We start from the raw sequence: 23,176 nt of genomic DNA, 5'->3' as shown, positions 1-23,176 counted from the left end.
GCTGGATTAGCAATTCTCATCGGCGTGTCTTTCCCCCGAGAGCCACCAAGAGACACGGAGAACCACTGCAAAAACAAGGTTAGGTTAGGCTAGGTGGCTCTTGGTGGTCCTCGATGAGAAGACAGACCTGATTGGGTGGCACTCGGTGGCCCTTAGTGAAAATATCAACCCTGTTAGTTGGCTCTCAATGTTCCTTGGTGAAAAGACTGAGTGGGTTAGGTGGATTTTTGGTAACCCTCAGTGAAAAGATCCAGCCTTCCATACCATATTTTTGCTTTTTTTTCTGCAGACAAGACGTTGATATTTTTTTACTGTGATTCATGTCCAGTATGTCGATGCCAAAAAGACAAAAGAACATACAAGAGAAAAACAAAGTGATGCTCGGTGGCCCTCAGTGAAAAGTCCGACTCATTCTCATCCTTGTCTAGTGATTATCCACCAAAGAATTTATACATAATTACATAACCCTTTCAAACTGATGACATATTTAAGTATCATCTATGCTTCCTATGATGATTTTATTCTGCTCATGAGTGTTTTCAATTAAGCAGTCCCCATTATCTTTAACTACAGTAGCACGCTAAAACTGATTAAAATCTACTAGAAGTATTTATAGATTCAAAAATAAACAATTACAAAACGAAAATTATTTTCTAAATACTCATAGAACCAACAGCAACATGATAAAAAAGTTAAATGTACGAATAAAACAAGTATTTAAAAATCCAATGAAAGTATATATAAGTCTCCCTCCAAATAAAATGCATAACTTGTTTAACATTTACCTTGACTATTAGCCCTATTATCTCATTAGAATAAAATTATCTTGCAATTGCATAATTCACTACGCACGTTCATCTATCACAAATGTAAGTTTGAAAACAATCTTTTTTTCTGTTTATGGCAGGATACAGACTACTTGTCTTCATTTGTTCTCTCTGCACTCCTCTAGATGAATGTGCAGAGAAATTTGAGTGCCATTTATGCATATAGGCTTCCCATTTCTTCATATGGACTTCATACACATACATATAATATGCTACTAACCAACAGATGTGATATGTACGTGCACCTGCCGTACAGCCCTGAGGGTGCCAGAGTGGAGCGGGTAGCCTTCTGGACCCTCACCCAAGGCTTACATCGGACTGCGGCTAATCTCTTCCCAAACAAGTATGCCAAGTATGTACCATCCCTACATGGGCCCTTAACCTCCACTGGATTTTTTTTTTACCCAGTGAACCTATGTTTCCACTTGAGCCCGTATCCTCCAAGGACATATTCTGGACCTATTTTCCCACATGGACCTATTCCAATCAGAGACCATGGACCTTTTTACCCCATAGACCTACTTCTTAGTGGACAAGTTATTCCTTATCTAGGATGCTCACCTGACGACCCTTCAACCCACCTACATCCCCACTTTGTCCCCAGTGCAGTTAGCCCATTCTTGTCCTTTGGGAAGCCACACAACCCTAAAATCCTATGGCTGACGATCGTGGGCCTCGGAAAATATGCAATAAACTCCTATGGCAGACGATTGTAGCGAGGTTACAATAAATTGGGGAGCTTTAACCCCACCTCTTTTATAACATTAATGGTACATAACCCGTGGAAACTAGGAGATCAGATGGCGGGAGGCATGATTCGGACTCCTCCCCGGGCATGGGGCCCCCCATCTCCAGGCCATCTCTCTACCTCCCTTTGCCTCATCCTGTCCTCTGTGTCCTCTCTTACCCAAACCACCCCCCATACCCCCTCTAGATCGTATTGGGTGCATGTGGTAGACATATTCCCTCCCTTTCCCCCCCCCCTGATACTCCCCCACACTCCTTTCACCTCCCTATTCCCCGTTATTTCTCGAAGACGTCCCATTCTCACTTATGGTGAGGAGTGACTTTTTCTTTCTGTATTCTTGACAGTCGGTTGTGCAATAACCATTAAACATATGAGAATGAAATACACTTTTTCTGGTGTGTAAAACCAAGTTCTTCAAATCTATAAGACCAAAGTTTATTTTGGTGCATTTTCTTCCCTCTACATGCGAGGGGTAATAATTTTTATTTTTGACATTCTTTGATGGTCGATATTACGGTTATCGTTAGCTATATGACAGTGATATATACATTTTCAGGTGTGTAAAGTCAAGCTCTTGAAATCTGTAAGAAAAATTTTTACCTTGGTGAAAGTTCAATTGTGTGTGTGTGTGTGTGTGTGTGTGTGTGTGTGTGTGTGGTTCTGGGGATTGGGGATGGGATAGTTGCTGTCTTTGGGGGGGGGGGGGGATTACCGACATAAATAACCCAGCTTTCCACCCAGCCTAATCATTTACCAACTATGTCCATTCACGCACCCACAAAGCCAACCCATGCAAACACTAAGTACTCTCAGTCAATGCACGTGCCTAAACTAACCCTAGAGCCCACTTGGCCAGCCACCCACACCACCCTACCTGCAGCCCCACCCACACCACCCTACCTGCCAACCCCATCCGCACAACCCTACCTGCCAATACCACCCTTCCTTCCAACCCCTCCCACTTTGCCCACAGCACCTACAGTTCTTCGCCTATCCACTTTCCTTACCCACTCACCCACCAACCCTGCACCACCCTACATGCCCACCTCACCTATTTTGCATACTAATTTCACTTTGTCTGCTCACACCTCCCATCCCTCTTGCCCACCCACTTACCCTACCACCCAACTATCCACCCAACCCACAACACCTTTTTTCCCACCCATGCACTTACCTACCAGTCCATCCATCCCAACCGCTGACCAACCAGCCCACCTGGCCATCAAGCTTGGACCACCACACGATGATCTGCAGCTACACACACACACACACACACACACACACACACACACACACACACACACACACACACGTATGCTTTCACAGTCAGGCACAGCTTCTTTTAGAATATAGACTAGTGCATGCCCACAAAAATTTGTGCCACTAATTAATAGCCTTTCCTTCACAAAATGTTTGGAAATACTATTGTCTATGTTTCCATAATGTTACTGAGCCCACGATGATCATTTCTAACCAAAATAATAATAATAATAATAATAATAGTTTCGCATAATTTCGTGTGTCATGATTTCCGAGTTTTGCGCCGTCCCGTGGGGGGCGATCTTCCAAAATTATTGTTTACTTTTTTTCAAACACTCCCTGGACTAACCTAGGTCTAATGCAAAAGTATTACACCCTTGTGCAAATTAACCGAAACAAAATGTAATTTCCACTGATTTCAGTCTAATCATATTCCATATGCAAAAAGGCCAAACAGTATAGTATCAGCTGAACCTGGTCTGACGAAGTTAGTGATTATTAAATCAGCCGGTATTGCATCATCATACTGTGCTTGTTTCAACAGCTGACTTACCCATCGCTCATGATGGATGTGACTTTCAGGAAATGCAGCAAGACTGTTACACTACACGAACACACATGAAAGAACTACAAGGGTATAGCCTCGCAGTTGTCAGCCATGTCGTTAAGTTAAAGTAGGAAACAGGAACTCTCTAAAATGCAAAGGACATTGTGGTCATATGAGGAAAATTACTACAAAAGATGATATTTATATACTCTGTTAAAGTAAGAAAGACCCATACAAGACAAGTGATGCAATGAACAAAGATTTAAAGGATAAAGGAATAGATGTCAGTTCTTCTACTGTCTGCAGACGGCTTCTAGAAGCTGGTTGGCAAGCCATGAGAACCATAAAAAAATGCTGAGAAGAGCAATGAGTAAAACACCACAAATGGACGCCGAAGAAAGAGAACAGGACCAAAGAAAATTGGCATAAAGTAATAACCAGTGATGAAAGCTATTTCTTTGTCCAGGGAGAGCAAAGTCAACACGTTTCGGAGGTCACCAGAAGAGAAGCTTCGTAACAGCCACCTATATCAAAGCATGAAGTACCCACAAATGATGATTTGAGGATGTTTCAGTTTTTACAGTGTTGGCTCCTTGCTACCAGATGAGGGTATGATGTGCTCACAACAATGCATTGAAGTTCTTCAAGGGGATGTTGTTCTAGAGCTGGAAAAGTGATTTCCTGGTGGATTTGGAATATTTTAACATGATCTGGGCACATGCCATACGTCAAAAAAGGTGAAGCATTTAAGGTACTGGACTGGCCAGGAAACTTTCTAAATTTCTATTACATAGAGAACCTATGGTCAATCTGCAAAAGTCGCCATTGTGGAATGTAATGTATGACTGGAGAAGCTTATTTGGGCACTGATTCAGGTCTAGTACAAGGATCCGAAAATCATCAGTAAATGTTCAGACTTAGTGGACTCAGTGCCAAACTGTGTTCAAATTCTGCTAAAAAACAGGGGAGGTCATATCAAGTACTAATATGTCTAACTAAATTGTAGTTCTGTGTGAAATAAAAGTAAAACTTTTTTTTGTATCTGTTTCAGTTAATTTGTGCAAGAATGTAGGCCGATAACTATTACTGCTCTCGTGAAAGAAATTAACGAACTTCCTGACAGACATTTTCGCGTCAAAACTGCCGACAATTTTGCGCCGTCGCCACCAGCGAGATCACGATTTTGTTTTTAGTATTTCTCTGACACTCCCAGGACTCACCCAGTCCTAATGCAAAATGCATTAAGTCGTTATCAGTTGCCGTCACCGTGAAAGAATGAAACAAATGCACAGACACATACACAGTTTGACTTTAGTATTTAGATTATTATAACTGAACTCAGTGGTGGTTACCCTTTTCTCAGTGTCATTACTGGGCTTATGTTATCCTGTATATGAAAAAAGTGAGAAGCTGGACAGCTATCACAACACTGGCTGATGAAAATTCACCATATCACTGACTCGATATAAATGCCTTCAAATTTCATGGGTCTACCCAACAAATTAGACCGTCAACACAAAAGTGTTACAACCGATTAAGTCGCTTTTGCAACTCGTGTGTAATAGAACCATCCTATTTACCTACAAGGTAAGGAAAGGGTGCAATTTTTTGGCACGTATAGTGCTGTACAGTATGGTCTTACATGTTCACTTATAATACCAATCACCTCTCTCTGCTTCCTTGTAGGTAATAGTTTTCATTCTTCAATAAAAATTTGTAAATGGATTCCACAACATTGATCTTTTACACAGCCTCGTAAGTTTAGACTTACTCATGATTAGGCTTCTCACCACCCTAGTACTCTATGTGACCATACAAGCTGAACCTTTACTCAGATTATCTTCTTAGTGTACCTATTTAGGTCTAGTCCCACTGTTCCCTTCCTCTCTCTCTCTCTCTCTCTCTCTCTCTCTCTCCGCCAGGTGTGGACTTTTATCTGCTATGCAGCTGCAACTTTTTACATCCATGGTATTACGTACCCATACAGTCTTCTAGATGCCTTTGGTCTCCGCATTGTATCTGGTCTTCCAAGAACCAGGAGCGATTCTTCTTTGCATTTATGTACTTTTCGTTATTTGTTTATTACATCATGGTATTTCAGCTCTTCCTTTATTGCATGCATTTCTCAGTTTCTATATACATCCTATCCTGACATCTGCTATTTATATACATTTTACTGTATATCAGAAGCTTTTTCACTCACAAACACTGGTAGATTTCTTTTATACTCTGCAAAAGATATTGTTCGTACGTTCCATTATATCAGAAATATCATTCGTTACCATCACTTACTACACTTTCTCTAATTCTTGCTTTAACCTCTGAGAGACCTAACCATACATTTGTTATAATGGCAATCGGAATACAACAGTCTGTTGTCTCACACCTACAGTGGTTGTGACTTTGTCAATTAATCGTACCCTTTAAAATTTTACATTGTCTACATTGTCTTTACAGAAAATCTGTACGTTAAGTATATACACATATTAAATCTTCCATAGTTGCTGTCTGTTTATCTGTTGATACCCTGCTCGAAAGCCTTTTCAAGAGCCTATTCACTCGGTTTCCTTAATGCAAATATCAGATCTACATTTCGCCCTCCGGAAAAGACAAATAAGTGGCACTGTCATTCACCTGTTTCTGAAACGTGTAGTTCCTTCTCAGTCACTCTTCTTTCATGCTTTACTTACAACACACGCACGATACGACAGAGCCCAATATAATTTTTAAAGTAATTTCAGTCCTTTTGCACACTGGCACATTCACAGCTTCTCTCCATTCACTGGTACAGCTTTTTTACCAACAAAAAAGAAATTTACAGAAAACATCTCAATATATTCCATTATTTCTGGATATTCCTCTTTAACATCTACCTCCTTTGCATTCTTCAGCTATTTCTGCGGATGACAATATGGTCGAGGCTAACAATACATCTTTCTGTGATGCGGGAGTGTCAAAGCAAGAAGGTTAAGGTACAGTCAAGATACAAGCAATACGTGACTAACTTAGAGATAAATATTAATGATATGCACTTCATGTTCTTATGTATTAGCTAAATTATTTTCCTCTATTTCTCTCTTACTGAAGTTATAAGGAAACCACTTTGAGTACGACGGATACCTACAAAGTTGAATGTAACGTTTCAACGCTAAATATATTAAGATATACCTTTACATGCTGATACAGGATAATATAATTTAGGTCAACACTTCGAGCCACATTTTTTCGTTGTAAACATTTATTTTTTAAATTAGTGCTTTTCTAAATATTAGACATTCAAACTCTTTTTTTTTTTTTTTGCCAATATATATATATATATATATATATATATATATATATATATATATATATATATATATATATATATATATATTGATTTATTGATTGATTGTGCCCAGTCTCACACTGCCACAGGCTCCAACAGTAGTAGTTCAGTACAGGAAGGACGCTGCCCAGTGAGTTGTTCTTCCTATGGTCGGCCTCTAGGTGTACAGTACACAAGATCAGCTGAGACGTTGTAAAAACACACTCACTTCTGAAGTTCACTGTCATTATTTTCCAAATAATTACAATTATATGCTTTTTCAACTTTACTTCACTATTCTCACAAGCACTGGACCTATACAAACTTTACTAACTGCAATTGCACTTAATGCTTGACAACATTTCACAGTTTTCACAAGTACCAGTGATAAACAATCTTCAGTAACCCTTCACTGTTCTCACAAGTACCGAAAATATACAAACTTCACTGCACTGACACTGCACTACACTCAAACTGAACTGAAAACTGACTGAACTTGAACTAGTCTCTTCCCCATCCTTACATAAGGTTGCATTGTTCGAGAATGATCTACATTCAACGACAACAACAGTTATGGTGTATTCCAGAAAGAGAGAGCACAGTTACCAACTCGGAGACAAACAAAACATGCAAGAATTTTCGTACATTACATAACACTGTAAATTATTTAGCATACAAACTTAAACTGAATTGCATAATTTAATAATCACATAAATAACACATTATTGAGAAAAAGAACATAAAAATGAATGCATGACTTAAGAAACAACTACGCTTAGAAATAGCAGGCAAACTGCCAACTCCCGAAACCTATGGTACTGGAAACGCCAAGAAAAATCTCGGCTACCTAACTGGCAAATCTTCCTTCTTAGCACTACCCCTTCCATAGTTCTTTGTCGTCCCGACAAAACTACAAAGTATATACACACATAAACCTTAATCCTAATGAAACATCTAACTATACACAAACCAATCCTTCAACCAATCAGGTCTTCTCTGTGCCACTTCCGACGACGTCCTTGCTCCTCCACACGGTTCACTCCTCCTGGAAGGTCTTGGTCCTCTTCCTGATTCACTTCTTCCCTTGGGAAACCATCACCATCCTCTTGCACTTCAGCTCCATGGTCCTCCTCAACATCTTCAGCTGCAGGAGAGCACAATTCCTCGGAGACGTCCCACATGTACTTCCTCGGCCATGGTACTGCCACAAACGATTCACACGTACCACCTTTGGGTGAGACTTCCTGCCTCCCTGAGACCGATACTTAATGTTTGATAGGCGGTCCAACACAGTGTAAGGTCCGTCCTACGGGGCTCTGCAGCTTCAGTGATTGTCCTTTCTTTCGCTGAGGATTGTATAACCAAACTTGATCACCATCCTTGAAGCTCACCTCACTTGCCTTGGCATCATACTTGCACTTCATACCTTCTGAACTTTAGAGCTTCACGCACTTCATGTACCTCAGCCAGTCTTTTCTGAAGGGGCTTTGCATAGATGGAAGTGTCTGTAGGCAGCTCTTCCCCAGGTGGTCTTCCCATAAACAAATCAACAGGTAAGTGTAACTCATGGCCCATCATCAGTTTTGCAGAGGTATAGACGGTAGACTCACGAGATGCAGACTGATATGCCATCAGCAGCGCAGGTATTTTCTGGTCCCATTCCATCTGTCCCTTTACGCAGTACTTGGCCAGTTCTTGTCCCAGGGTCCAGTTGAATTATTTCTCCACAATCCCATCTGACTGTGGCCTTAATGGGGTCGTCCTGGTCTTCTTGATCCCCAGTAACTTTCAGCACTCACAGAACACAGCAGACTCGAAGTTTCTACCCTGGTCTGAATGTAGCTCTTGTGGCTTCCCAAAATGATAGAAGAACCAACCAAAGCCTGAGCAACAGATGCAGCTTCTTGATCAGGGATGGCATAGGCTTCTGGCCACTTTGTGAAGTAGTCCATGACAACACATACATACTGGTTTCCTCTTTTTGAGAATGGCAGAGGTCCAGCAATGTCCACCGTGACTCTTTCCGTCAGTGCACCCGCTTGGGTCAGCTGGAGAAGGGCGCAACCACGTTTCTTGGGTCCCTTCTTGGCACAGCATACATCGCAGGCCCGACACCATTCTTCAACATCCTGCTGCATGCTAATCCAGTAGAATCTCTGTTGCAGCCGGCTTAGAGTTTTCTTCACTCCCAGGTGCCCACTAGTGATCTGGTTATGGGATTCATCCAAGACCTCGGACCTCATCTTCTTCTGTACCACCAGTTGTCAATACTTGCTGAGACCATCGGGTGTCTCCCACTGACACTCCGGTAATCCATTCTTCAAATGAAGAAGGTCCCATTGACTCCAGTAGCTCTTGATTTTTTTTTTTCTTTATGTGACCGACTCTGGGCATAGGCTTCACAGCCTGATTTCAAGGCCCAGTAGTCCTCCTACGTACTGCACACCTCTACATGTCACCAATTCGGCGCTAACACCCATCGTCCATACTGAATACATGCTAGGGCTGTCTCATATAGGACTGATGTATTGGTATTAGCGAGGGTATTTTTACGACATGTCGGCGGGTCTTCTGGTAGATCAGTAAAGTCTGATTTTATGAAATTCAAATCCTTAAACTGTTCCCTGCCTCAGCGGGATTTGAACCCGGGTCCGTCAGGACTGCAGGCCAACTCTCTACCGATTGAGCCACCGCCTCCCCTGCAGGGCTTAAGCTGGAAACTTCTTCCCAAGATGGTCGCAGCCACTCTAGCACTGGTTGTAAATCTGCATCCTCCATCTGCACCTTCTTCAGGTCTTCTGCATCTGATGCTGGCCCTGTCACAACAGTATGGTGGCATTTCTTGCCATGATTCCCATTCCTACTGCACTCCTTGCCATCTGTTCTTCCATCTTCTCGCACACTATTCATGAAGGTTCTCCTGCATTTCTTCACCGGTGGGGCTATTTGAGAAAAGCTGGCTGGTGGTTGCCCTTTCACACCAGCCTCCGCTACTTTTCCACTTCTTTCTGGTCTTCTGCAGTCTTCTTCATATCATCCTTTTTCATCTTCAGACACTCAGAACTGAAGTGTCCCACCTCACTATATGTCCAACATGCTTTTGCTACAACGGAAGATTTCATTGCACTGCTCTGTTCTTGCTTCTTCTTCCATTTGTGACAGTCCTCCTTCCTGTGTCCCAGCTTACTGCAGAACCAGCAACCTTCACCAGTTTGTTCCCTCTTTCACCTGTAGCAGTCCTCTTTTCTGTGTCCTGGCTTTTCACAATACCAGCAATTTCCCTCAAGTTTTTTTCCTTTTCACATACCTGCCCCTTTCGTGCCTTAAATCCTGCAGAACGACCTGCCTGAAAGGTGGATGTACTGGACCTGATGTAGGACTCAAATTCTAGAACCCTGGCTAGTGCTTTTTGCATGCTTCTGGGTTGTGCCTGCTTCACTTGCACTTTCAACTCTGCACTGTCAAGAGCATCGATGAACTGGTCCCTCAGTAGAGTAGCCGACAGGTCAGGTGCTGATCCAGGGTATGCCTTGAATGCCATACTCTCAAGGTCATGAGCAAGCTGCTGTAGGGATTCTCTCCGAACCTGTACACGGCTCCAGAATCTTGCTCTGTAAACCTTCATCTGTTACATGGTTCCATATCTGTGCTCCAGTACTTTTTATTTTTAATGCAAAGAAGAAGGAACCAAAGGCAGAGCCCGCATTAACGTTCCTTCGAAGAAAGAAACAAAAAAACAATACAAAAGAGAGCCAAATTCAATATCCATTCATTTTGAGATGCCTGGACACACTGCATTTGAAAGACTAGAGATCATAGGAAGTAGGAAATACAGACAGAGGGAGGCAGTTCCAGAGTTGACCTGTTGCATAAATGAAGGACTGAGAGTAACGGTTAACTCTTGCATTAGAGAGTTGGACAGAAAAGGGATAAGAGTTGTTGCTAGATGGGTCGCAGAGGTGGAGGGATGCAAGCAGACAGTTCAGAGGAGCAGTGACCATGGAAGTAACGACAGAAGAGAGATACAGAGGTAACAGTGCGGCAAAGAGACAAAGGCTGAAGGTAGCCAGTATTAGGAGGAGCGTTGATGAGATGAATAGCCTTTGACTCCACCCTATTGAGAAGAGTTGTATGTGGGGAGCCTCTCCACACATGAGAGTTGTACTCTAAACAGGGGCGAATAAAACCTGTATATAAAGTCAACAAGTGTGCAGGAGTAAAGAAGGCACGAAGTTGGCTTAGCACACCCAATCTCTTGGAAGCAGATTTTACAAGAGATGCAATATGATCTTTCCAAGATAAGTCCCGTGTGAACGGAACCCCAAGCATGTTCAAGGATGATGCAGGATTGAGCAGGATATTACTAAACATTAGTGGGTACTCCTGTGGAAGATTTTGAAGGGTTGATGGGTGTAAAAACTGAGTCTTTGATGCATTATAAAGAAGATTATTTTTACCCTAGTCAGAGATATGAGCCAAGTCAGACATTAGGTATGCCATAGCCTCTTCCCTTGTTTGTTGAAGTAACTGCTGAGATGGACGTTGCGAGAACCGAATGGAAAAGTGAAGGGTGGCATCATCAGTGTACGAGTGGATAGAGTTAGATGTACAGCTTAGAAGATCATTGATGAAGAAAAGGAAGAGTGTTGGTGATAGGACAGAGCCCTGAGGAACACCACTGTTGATAGATCTAGGAGAAGAACGATGGCCGTCTTCAACAACAGCTATAGAAAGGAAGCTATAGATGAAGGCACAGATTGAAGGATGGAAACCGTAAGAGGACAGTTTAGAAATTAAAGATTTATCCCACAATCGATTGAAAGCTTTTGAGATGTCAAATGCAATTGCAAAGCTTTCACCAAAGCCCAGAAAGGAGGATGACAAGGAATCTGAAAGGTAGGTGAGAAGATTGCAAGTGGAGCGTCCCTGATGGAACCCATACTGACGATCAGAAAGAAGGTTGTAATAGGAAAGATGCTTTAAAATTTTCCGATTAAGAATGGACTCAAAAAGTTTTGAAACACAGGATGTTAAAACAATTGGATGAGAGTTAGAGGGTAGGGAATGGTCACCCGTTTTTGGGACCGGCTGAATAAGAGCAAGCTTCCAGCAAGAAGGAAAGGTACAAGTAGAAAGACAAAGGCAAAAAAGTTTACCTGGGCAGGGTGTGAGCACAGAAGCACAGTACTTGAGGACAAGAGGAGGGACACAATGAGGCCCATATGCCTTGTTAGTATTGAGGCCAGTGATGGCAGAAAATACATCAGCTGAAGAAATTTTAATGTCAGCCATGAGGAAGTCACAAGGGGAAAGTCAGGGAGGAACAGCACCGGAATCGACTAAGGTGGAATTGGAGGAGAAAGTCTGAGCAAACGGATCTGCTTTATCAGTAGAAGAAATAGCTACAGAGCTATCAGAGTAGAAAAGAGGAGGGAAGGACGATGAGGCAAATTTGTCAGACAGGTTTTTGGCAAGGCGCCAGAAGGAGCGGGAAGAATTCGAGTTGGAGAGTTGAGAGCATTTAGTAAGGATGAAATTATATTTAGCAGAGCAAAGAAAATATTTAGCACAAATCCGGGCAGAAACATAAAAAAAGATGTGATTCAGGGGTTGGTTGGCTCCAGTACCTTTTATAGGTTCTCTCCTTGTTCCGGACAGCATTAGAACAAGCGTGATTAAACCAAGGCTTTCTTGCATTAGTCAGAGGATAAGGGAAAGGAATGTATGCTTCCATGCCTGAGAGAATAACCTCCGTTATCAGCAAGGCACACTCAGATGGCTCCCAGCCATGGAAGCAATAATCATTCCAAGGAAAATCGAGAAGTACCGCCTGAGGGCCTCCCAATCAGCAGCTCCAAAGTGCCACAGAAGACGCTTCTTTGGAGGGTCCACAGGCAGTACTGGAGCGATAGGACAGGTTAAAGTAACAAGGTTATGATCGGAGGAATCCAACGGAGAGAAAAGATTAACAGTGTAAGCAGAAGGATTAGTTGTAAGGAAGAGGTCAAGTATGTTGGAAGGCAGTCAGGGATACGGGTAGGATGCTGTACAAGTTGCTTTAGGTCATTAAGGATAGAAAAGATGAAGGCTTGTTCAACAGGTGGATCAGTGAAAGGAGAGGAGTGCCAAAGGTGGTGGTGAACATTAAAATCTCCTAGAATGGAGATTTCAGAGAAAGGAGAAATGTGGATAAAATGTGTTCCATTGTAGAAGTATGACAGTTGATGAATTTTTGGTAGTAGAATTAGGAGATAAGTAAACAGTGCAGATATATTTAGTCAGAGAATGACAGGAAAGCTGAAGCCAGAATGTAGAGACTGATAACTGTTCTACTAGGGACTGATAACTGTTCCTCTCCATCACTGACAACTGGCCCAGTATTTCCATTGTGGCACACTTAAGGCTAGTAGGAAGCTGCACTGCCCTCTGCCTATCAGGCACACTTAAGGCTAGTAGGAAGCTGCACTGCCCTCTGCCTATCATCCCAACCATTCTGATCTGCAAGTAACTCAAACTGTGCATGGTAAGCTTTCCAAGATACTCTACCACGAAATTCCTGAAGTTTCTTTTTAATTGGACCCCCATTATAGCCATGAACTTCACTGGTTTGGGCCCTAAAAACTGGGGCATCATAATTAAGACCAGGACTTAAAACTTTCCTGTAAACCAGGAAATCATTTACAACGCTGCAAGGTAACCTTGTAACCAACTGACACGTGTTCCATACTTGACAGCAAGTGGGTTAGGGAGGGTTAGTGCTCCTTCCCAGAAAACAACTAACTAAAAATACGAATAAGAAGCCTCGGACCAGGAATGACCAAAAGATGACGACTAAGGACCGAACAAAGGACATGATGCGGATGGTGACTTAGAATGTAAGGGGTGCAAATGATGAGGTGAAAGAGAGATAGATTGTCCAGGTGCTTGAGGATGCGAAAGTGGATGTATTATGGACTAACTGAAACTAAATGGCAAGGTGAGAGTGTAAGAGAATGGGAGTATGAATCGGGTATATGTGCAGGAGTAGATGTGAATGAGAGGGCAAAAGAAGGAGTGTGTATTGTTGTGAGTGACAGCTGGAAGGAGATTATAAGACAGTATGGATCAGTTGGCTCAAGGATTGTGTGAGAAAGACTGAATGTTGGACTACAAATGTGGGCAATTGTGTGCGTGTATGTGCGAATGCAAGATCGTGAAAGCAGAGTGAGAGAAGAGTTCTGGAAAAATGTGGAAGTGTGCATGGAACAGTTTGAAAGGAATGAGAGAGTGTTTTTGACTGGTGATACGAATGGTAAAGTAGGGAATGTGAAGGTGGATGGAATAGTTGGTGAGTGGGGTGTGCCTGCTGAGAGAGATGAGAATGGCGGTGCTTTAATGGACATTTGTGCTTCTTAAGTTCACTGTCTTTATTTTCCAAATAAATGCACTTAATGCTTACCAACTTTACTTCATTATTCTCACAAGCACTGGAGCTATACAAACTTTTACTAGCTGCAGTTGCACTTAATGCTTGACAACACTTCAATGTTTCCACAAGTACCAATGATATACAAACTTCGGTAACCCTTCACTGTTCTCACAAGTACCGAAAATATACAAACTTCACTGCACTGACACTGCACTACACTCAAACTGAACTGAAAACTGAACTTGAACGAGTCTCTTCCCCATCCTTATATAACCTTGCATTATTCAAGAATGAACTGGATTCTACAAGAAAAAAGTTATTGTGTATTCCAGAAAGAAAGAGCACAGTTACCAACGCGGAAACAAACAAAACATGCAAGAGTGTTCTTACATTACATAACACCGTAAATTATTTAGCAAACAAACTTAAACTGAATTGCATAATTTAAGAATCACATAAAAACACATTACTGAGAAAAAGAGCAAAAAAATTAATGCATAATTTAAGAAACAACTGCGCTCAGAAACAACAGGCAAACTGGCAACTCTGACTCGTACTGGAACCTACGGTACGGGAAACGCCGAGAAAAACCTCAGCTACCTAATTGGCAAATTTCGCTTCTTAACACTATACACACACACACACACACACACACACACATATATATATATATATATATATATATATATATATATACAAAGAGAGAGAGAGAGAGAGAGAGAGAGAGAGAGACCGCTTTTATGCACTGTCCTTGCAAATACGATCATCATGCTATCGTTGCAGCTTCCACGGTGCGCTGGTGAAAGGGACTGCACTAGACTTCGAGCCGTACTGGATCACATCAGGAAATGGCAACACTACTTCATACTCTGGCATGGACTACAACCTGCTGGTGACCTTCAGTGAAGCTCTTAACTTCACGTTCATTACTATACCATCACATACCTGGACTGAAGTATGTTGAAATTTTTACAGTTTACCCAGATGTTTGCCTCCTGTTGTACTGTAGTTCCCTAAATTACATATACCGAGTCTTTCACCCATAGCACAATAATTTCCAGTGCACCAGATTTCCAGAAACAACACAATATAATCGAATAAATTCACTCTGGTAAAGAGAGTATCACTATGGTGAATAATTCTGAGTCCTCCGAAGTAATGGGTGATGCTTTTCTGTCTTTTAAAGGTAACGCAACAGGTTGTGGAACGTAAGTCCTTCTTCACCACCATGGCATTTGTGGTGCTGCCTAATCGCTGTGAACAGTAAGGGGCTATGATTTCTGTTATGTTACTTTGTGTTACAGCACTGTACTTCATTTTATTAATTCCTCTTCAATAAAGTGATGCCTACTTCCATTGGATCGGGTTAATTCTGTATCCCCTCTTCCTCAGCGGTTTATTTTGACTGGTTATTTTACCGATGGAGGCTATGGTCTTATTAGAAATATGTAAGTAACATGCAAGAGAATATTAACTCTACTCACTCCCACAGGTAGAGAAGTAATTTTATATCTGGCAATCTCCATTCGACTTTACTCAGCACTGAAGAGAATTTTCAAACAGGAGAGGATATATATATTGTTACATAGCCTATGATTTCATCATCCTTTGTGTAATTTTAACGCACAGTATGCTGCATGTTTGATCACGAGCGTGTTCTGCCTCAGTCCCCCCCTTCTACCGTTATAGTGGAGTAAGTCGTTCTTTCTGTTGTTCAGAGCGGGATTGTCAACTCTTTGTCCCCATGGCTTCATTTGCGCGTCCTTCTTACAAGTTGTATCAAGCTCTGCCGGCCCCTATATAATGAGCCCAGTCTCTGCATCATTGCCACTTAGATCTGCTCCTCATTTTGTTCACATCTCTGTCCTCCCCTGTACAGTTATTATTGAGTGCTCAGGAAGTCTCCAACCATCTAGCAGCTGTGTAATTTGAGTAAAAGTGTTCTTGCATTTTGTTCTTGTACTGTATAGCATAAGTTTAATTTGTAGGCCTAGTGAAGTTTTTGTAATTCATGTAGGGATCTTTATGTCCATCATCATTAATAATATTTTGTATCTGTAATAATTTATCTTGCATTAACTGAGCATTACCCAGTGTATTTTCATTTTATCAGGGCTGACTTAGATAAATTTACTCTTGCTAATTTCGTGTTAATAGAGGCTATTGCAGTTAACCATATATTTAACCTTTTTTTGACATTACATTATCCTTATGAGTCCTGAATGTTTTGTTGTTAGTTTGAGCATTAAACTTAACTTGTAATTTTACCTAACTCTTTTTGTTTGAACCTGGAACTTTACGGGACAGTAGTGATTTTTAGTATTCTCACTTAAAGTGTACATTATCTTTCTCTGTTCCGTAACATAAATTTGGCGACCTCTTATCAGGATATTCAGGATATTATCATAAGGATATTGCTCGATATTTTGTTACTGTGATTTATTCATGATGTCTACTATTACTACACTTGATGAAGCCAAAGATTTTTTGTCAAATGTGCAAACAGTGTGTGATGTAGAAAACAGAACAAAGAATGAACTTAAGCTTGTTCCTCAACAATTGGGAATTGCTGTTCGCTCTCATCATTCTAAAGATCAAATTGTTGACATGATTAATGAAAGCTTGTTTAATGTAACTCCTCCAAATGAGCGAACGCAGATTGAATTAGCTAAGTTACAGCTAGCCCTGCAGGAGGCTCAGGCTAAGGAGGCGAAGTCTCGTGTTAAAGAGGCTGAATTTCAAGCAAATGCTAAGGAGGCTGAATCTCAGGCTCGGATTCAGGAGGCACAGATACAGGCACAAGTTGAACTTGCCAGGATTCAGGCAGACCATGAGTATCGCATGAAACAATGTGGAACTGGATCATCTAGCTCTGATGATTTTGATGTGGCTAAAAATGTTAAACTTGTCCCTCCTTTTAATCAATCTGCTTTAACAAAGTATTTTCAGTTGTTTGAGAGGGTAGCTACAGGTTTTAATTGGCCAAAAAAGTATTGGCCAGTACTCCTTCAAACTGTTCTCACCGGTAAAGCTCAAGTAACTTATGCATCTTTGCCTCAGGATCAATCTGATAATTATGATGTACTCGTAGTTAAGAGCTTGATTCTTAAGGCCTATGAGCTTGTTCCTGAAGCCTATAGAGGAAAATTTAGGACAACTAATAAGCAAGATAAGCAATCCCATGTTGAGTATGCAAAAATCAAAGAAGATCTGCTAGAGCAGTGGTTAAATTCTAAGAATGTGGATTCTGATTTCGGTAAATTTAAGCAGATGATTTTGCTGGAGGACTTCAAGAGGTGTATTTATAAAGATGTAAGCCTATATCTTGATGAGAAAAGAATAGATAATTTGTCTGATGCTGCAGTTTTAGCTGATGAATATGTTCTCACTAACAAGAGATATTCTAAAGAAAAAGGGAAAGCTGAGAGTAAGTACGTTGCCTCTACTCAGAGTACAGGTAACAGGAAAGAGAATAAAGATGATGTTTCTCAAGAAGTAAATACCAGCTTCACCTCTAGATTTCAGAAAAGTAAATGTACTTTTTGTAGTAAGCTTGGTCATACTACGGAGAAATGTTTCAGGAGACAGCGTGCTGTGAACAAAAGGAGTCTTTAAATATTCAGTCAATTGGTCTAGTGTCCACCCTTGAGAGTTCCCAGAATTCCTTAACTGAGTTAACTGAACCTGCTTTGAGGGGGAACTTAAATTCTCATGATGGAGCTCCTCTTTTGAGCAGTAACGTGGGTGACACTCTAAAGAGTTCATGTGCTAATTTCCTGTCTGATGGTTTTGTCAGTCCTCTGGACAGTAATGACAGGAAATCAGTTAAAATATATCGTGATACAGGTGCTTGCCAATCCCTTATGGTGACCAGTGTTCTAGGCTCTAATGTTAATTCCTCTGATGAAACTGTAATCTTACAAGGTGTAGGGAATAATTACTTCTCTGTCCCTCTGTGCAGAGTGAATTTAGAGTCTGCTTTTGTTAATGGTTCCGTTATGGTTGGGTTGGTTGAGACACTCCCAATGTCAGGTGTAACTTTCATACTTGGAAATGATATTGGTGGAAGTCAAGTGTGTCCAGCTCCTCAGTTGTCTGGTGAGCCAGTGGCTGCGACCCAGGATTGTGATGTCCCTGATGTGTTCCCTGCATGTGCTGTCACTAGGGCTAAGTCTAAAGTTACTGGTTATTTAGAGGATAATGTTGATGATGATGTTATCCTAGCTGACACTTTTCTTGCTAATTTGGACCACTCACCAGATGAGGCAGTACCCTGTAGTGTTGATAATTTGTCTCGTCAAGAGTTGGTTGAGTTGCAGCTTGCTGACCCTGAGTTGAAAGGTCTAGCTAACTCTGCTTACAGTGAAGAAGAGTTAGCCGGTGCTTCTACTTGTTATTATGTAAAGTCAGGAGTACTTATGAGGAAGTGCAGACCCCCAACAGCATCAGCCGACTGTGAATGGGAGGTTGTACATCAAGTTGTCATCCCTCGTGTTTGTAGGCAGGATATCATTAGAGTGGCTCATGATTCCAGTTTGGCAGGACACCTTGGAGTGAGGAAAACTGTGGCACGCATTTTGAAACGCTTCTACTGGCCAGGTATCTTCAGGGATGTTTCCTGGTATTGTAAGTCTTGTCACACCTGTCAAGTTGTGGGGAAGTGTAATCAGACCGAAAAGGTTGCACCTCTAGTTCCCCTTCCTCCTTTTGAGGCGCCTTTCACCCGTGTGTTGGTGGATATTGTGGGCCCTCTTCCTAAGACTTCTTCAGGATTTTCTTATGTGTTGACCCGATTGATATGGCTACTCGTTATCCTGAAGCCATTCCACTTAGAAATATCTCAGCAAAGAACGTGGTTAAGGAAATGCTAGGGTTCTTCACAAAGTTTGGTCTGCCCAAGGAGGTACAGTCAGACCGGGGAAGTAATTTCATGTCAAATGTTTTCAAGCAGTCTCTGAAAGAGTTGGGCATCACCCAGATCACATCTTCAGCTTACCATCCCCAGACCCAAGGAGCGTTGGAGAGATAACATCAAACACTCAAATCGATGCTCAAGAAATACTGTTTGGAACATCAGAAAGACTGGGATAAAGGTCTTCCATTCTTTGTGTTTGCCGCAAGAGAATCTCCAAATGAATCACTGGGCTTCTCACCTTTTGAACTACTGTTTGGCCATGAAGTAAGAGGACCCCTTAAGCTACTCAAGGAATGCTGGCTGTCGGAGGAAGATGACGTCAACCTGCTGGAGTATGTGATGAAGTTCAAAGAACGGCTGTCCACTGCTTTACAGCTGGCGAGAGAGAATTTAGGAGCTGCTCAGGAGAAGATGAAGACTTGGTATGATAAGAAGTCCAGGTAGGCGCCACTTTCAGCCAGGAGATCAGGTTTTGATTCTGCTACCAGTTCATGGGCAACCTCTTCAAGCCAAGTTTAGTGGTCCTTATTTCGTGGAGAAGAAACTCAGTGATGTCAACTATGTCATCGCCACACCAGATCGTAGAAAGAACAAGCAACTATGTCACATCAACATGCTAAAGTTATATCACAGGCGGGACGAAAATAACCCAGTCTGCACAGTAGCTGTTCCACCCGAGTCTGCAAGTGAAGCTCTCCCATGCGGCATGAGCCTGAGTGATAGTTTGGGGAAGAATCCTGATATCATGAATGATCTCCAGACTAAGCTTTCTCATCTACCTCCCGAGGAAAGGCAGGAGTTTTCGGCATTGCTGCAGGAGTACCCGCAAGTGTTCCGTGCCACTCCAGGAAGAACCACGGTGTTGATGCATGATGTCGATGTTGCAGACGGAAAGCCAATTAAACTGCCTCCTTACCGTGTGAACCCAGTGAAAGTTCCTCTCATCGAGAAGGAGCTTGGCTACCTGCTGGACCACAAGATGATTGAGCCCTGCCAGAGCGAGTGGAGTTCTCCTGTCACTCTAGTCCCTAAGCCAGGTGGGTCACAGCGGCTTTGCATTGACTACAGACGTGTTAATCAGATAACTAAAACAGACACTTACCCTCTCCCTCGTGTGGAAGATTGCATAGACAAGATCGGAAAGGCTAGGTACATTAGTAAGTTTGATTTGTTAAAGGGATACCGGCAAATACCTATGACTGAACGTGCTAGGGAGATCTCATGTTTTGTAACACTAGGAAAGACTTTTGCATGTTCTGTAATGCCGTATGGTATGAAGAATGCACCAGCCACATTTCAGAAGCTCATGAATGTTGTAACAGAGGGTTTGGCAGGGTGTGTTGTTTATATTGATGATGTATTAATCTTCAGTGACAACTAGAAAGATCACCTATGCCTTGTCAGTTAATTTCTTGAGCGTTTGGTTCATGCTAATCTTGTAGCTAATTTATCAAAGTGTGAGTTTGGTCAAGCTAAAGTTCAGTACCTTGGGTATGTAATTGGTGATGGACATGTTGCACCACCAGCAGCTAAGGTTCAGGTTATAAGTGATCTTCCCAGACCTAAAAGTAGGAAAGAGCTACAAAGATTTTTGGGAATGGTAGGTTATTACAGGAGATTTGTTCTTAACTTTTCTATTCTTGTATCACCACTTACAGACCTACTGAAAAAGGGAGTTAAATTTGTATGGACCGATAACTGTGAATCCTCTTTCAACAAACTTAAAACTATCCTATTAAGTCAGCCAGTGTTCGCTACTCCAATTTTGCTAAGCCTTTTAAGATGGCTGTTGATGCAAGTGATACAGGAGCTGGGGCTGTTTTGCTGCAAGAGGATGATCAGGGTATTGAACACCCTGTATCTTATTACAGTAAGAAGTTCACTCCACCTCAAAAGAACTACTCAACTATTGAGAAAGAGCTTTTGGCCTTGATTTTGGGTTTACAGCATTTCTCATTTTGTGTTCTGGTTTTGACCCCATAGTCATTTATACCGATCATAACCCACTGAAATTCCTTAGTAAGTTTAAAGATAAAAATCAGAGATTGACAAGATGGAGTCTACTTCTTCAGGAGTATTCATTAGACATACAACATGTCAAGGGGAAAGAAAATGTTATTGCAGATTGCTTATCTAGACTTCAGACAGATTGTTTTAGAGTAATAAGAAATTTCTTTTGTAAATTTCTTTTTCTTTATGGGAAGGTGTTACATAGCCTATGATTTCATCATCCTTTGTGTAATTTTAACGCACAGTATGCTGCATGTTTGATCACGAGCGTGTTCTGCCTCAGTCCACCCCTTCTACCGTTATAGTAGAGTAAGTCGTTCTTTCTGTTGTTCAGAGCGGGATTGTCAACTCTTTGTCCCCATGGCTTCATTTGCGCGTCCTTCTTACAAGTTGTATCAAGCTCTGCCGGCCCCTATATAATGAGCTCAGTCTCTGCATCATTGCCACTTAGATCTGCTCCTCATTTTGTTCACATCTCTGTCCTCCCCTGTACAGTTATTATTGAGTGCTCAGGAAGTCTCCAACCATCTAGCAGCTATGTAATTTGAGTATAAGTGTTGTTGCATTTTGTTCTTGTACTGTATAGCATAAGTTTAATTTGTAGGCCTAGTGAAGTTTTTGTAATTCATGTAGGGATCTTTATGACCATCATCATTAATAATATTTTGTATCTGTAATAATTTATCTTGCATTAACTGAGCATTACCCAGTGTATTTTCATTTTATCAGGGCTGACTTAGATAAATTTACTCTTGCTAATTTCGTGTTAATAGAGGCTATTGCAGTTAACCATATATTTAACCTGTTTTTTTTGCCATTACATTATCCTTATGAGTCCTGAATGTTTTGTTGTTAGTTTGAGCATTAAACTTAACTTGTAATTTTACCTAACTCTTTTTGTTTGAACCTGGAACTTTACGGGACAGTAGTGATTTTTAGTATTCTCACTTAAAGTGTACATTATCTTTCTCTGTTCCGTAACTATATATATATATATATATATATATATATATATATATATATATATATATATATATATATATATATATATATATATATATATATATATATATATATATATATATATATATATATATATATATATATATATATAACTTGACAAAATAATGATAGTCAGAGGCAGAAAACAAACTTGGCCCCTACAGGATCACAGTCTGGCACACAAACCCTAAGCTAAGACTGTAGTAATGTGTTGCACTTTTTGTATTTACTCAAGTTCAAGTCCGATTTATTTTTTCCCGCGAAAAAACCCTCCGATATCATACTCTTTATATATATATATATATATATATATATATATATATATATATATATATATATATATATATATATATATATATATATATATATATATATATAACTTTTGTATTATTATGCAAGTAATCTCATACATGTAAACATCGCAGGCATATATATATATATATATATATATATATATATATATATATATATATATATATATATATATATATATATATATATATATATATATATATATATATATATATGTTGTGGTAAGTGGTAACAACCATCATCCACTCACTTGATGTAGTGCTGCCTACTTCTTCCTTAGCCTTTATCATTCTTTTTCTGTGCCTGCCCTCTTCTTTTCCTATTTCTCCCATCTTTCTTGTCACTGCTTATTGCTTTTCATTCCTTTACAGGTAGCTTTACATTGAGTGACAAGCCAAATGGTTTCCTGTAAGCCAAGAAACCATTTACAATACTGGGTGGTAACCATATAACCAAACCATACGTGCTTCCTACATGTCAACAAGTGGGTTGGTGAAGGGTTAGTGCCCCTTCCCGTGAAACAAATAACTCAAAGTCAAATGGCCACCCCTTACGGGATTATGGCATCTGGCAGTAGACAGATAGAGAGATATATTCCTGTAATGTTTACATGTATAAGATTACCTGCATAATAATACAGTAGCGATATTATTATCCATTTAATTATATATGTACTTCTCAATATCCCAACTCCTCTTTGTGCGAGGGGTACCCCTCAAGAAAAACGAGCTTCTGGCACTTCTGTCTCTCCTCTTAGCATGATATGTTCACGCCTTCTCTGATCATGGTCTCCGTTTCTCCCTTCTGCACACACTTACCTTGCTGTCGTAAACAATCATGGTC

General features: G+C 40.9%; 1 protein-coding gene across 1 annotated transcript in view; it reads left to right on the top strand.

Moving 5' to 3' along the window:
* Positions 1 to 1,036: 1,036 nt before the first annotated feature.
* LOC145397136 (uncharacterized) overlaps positions 1,037 to 23,176 on the top strand; it is a 36,382-nt gene continuing 14,242 nt past the window's right edge. Inside the window, exons 1-3 of the mRNA XM_080270334.1 lie at positions 1,037 to 1,179; positions 14,878 to 15,049; positions 15,281 to 15,357. Coding sequence (XP_080126460.1) covers positions 1,037 to 1,179; positions 14,878 to 15,049; positions 15,281 to 15,357 — 392 coding nt within the window. The remainder of the gene's footprint in view (positions 1,180 to 14,877; positions 15,050 to 15,280; positions 15,358 to 23,176) is intronic.

Source organism: Coenobita brevimanus, chromosome 40, assembly GCF_032717465.1.
Source record: "Coenobita brevimanus isolate Jiangsu-jjx chromosome 40, ASM3271746v2, whole genome shotgun sequence".
In the NCBI taxonomy this organism is placed as follows: domain Eukaryota; kingdom Metazoa; phylum Arthropoda; class Malacostraca; order Decapoda; family Coenobitidae; genus Coenobita; species Coenobita brevimanus.
The sequence above is the reverse complement of the archived record's forward strand: the minus strand, read 5'-3'. Positions and strand labels throughout refer to the sequence as shown.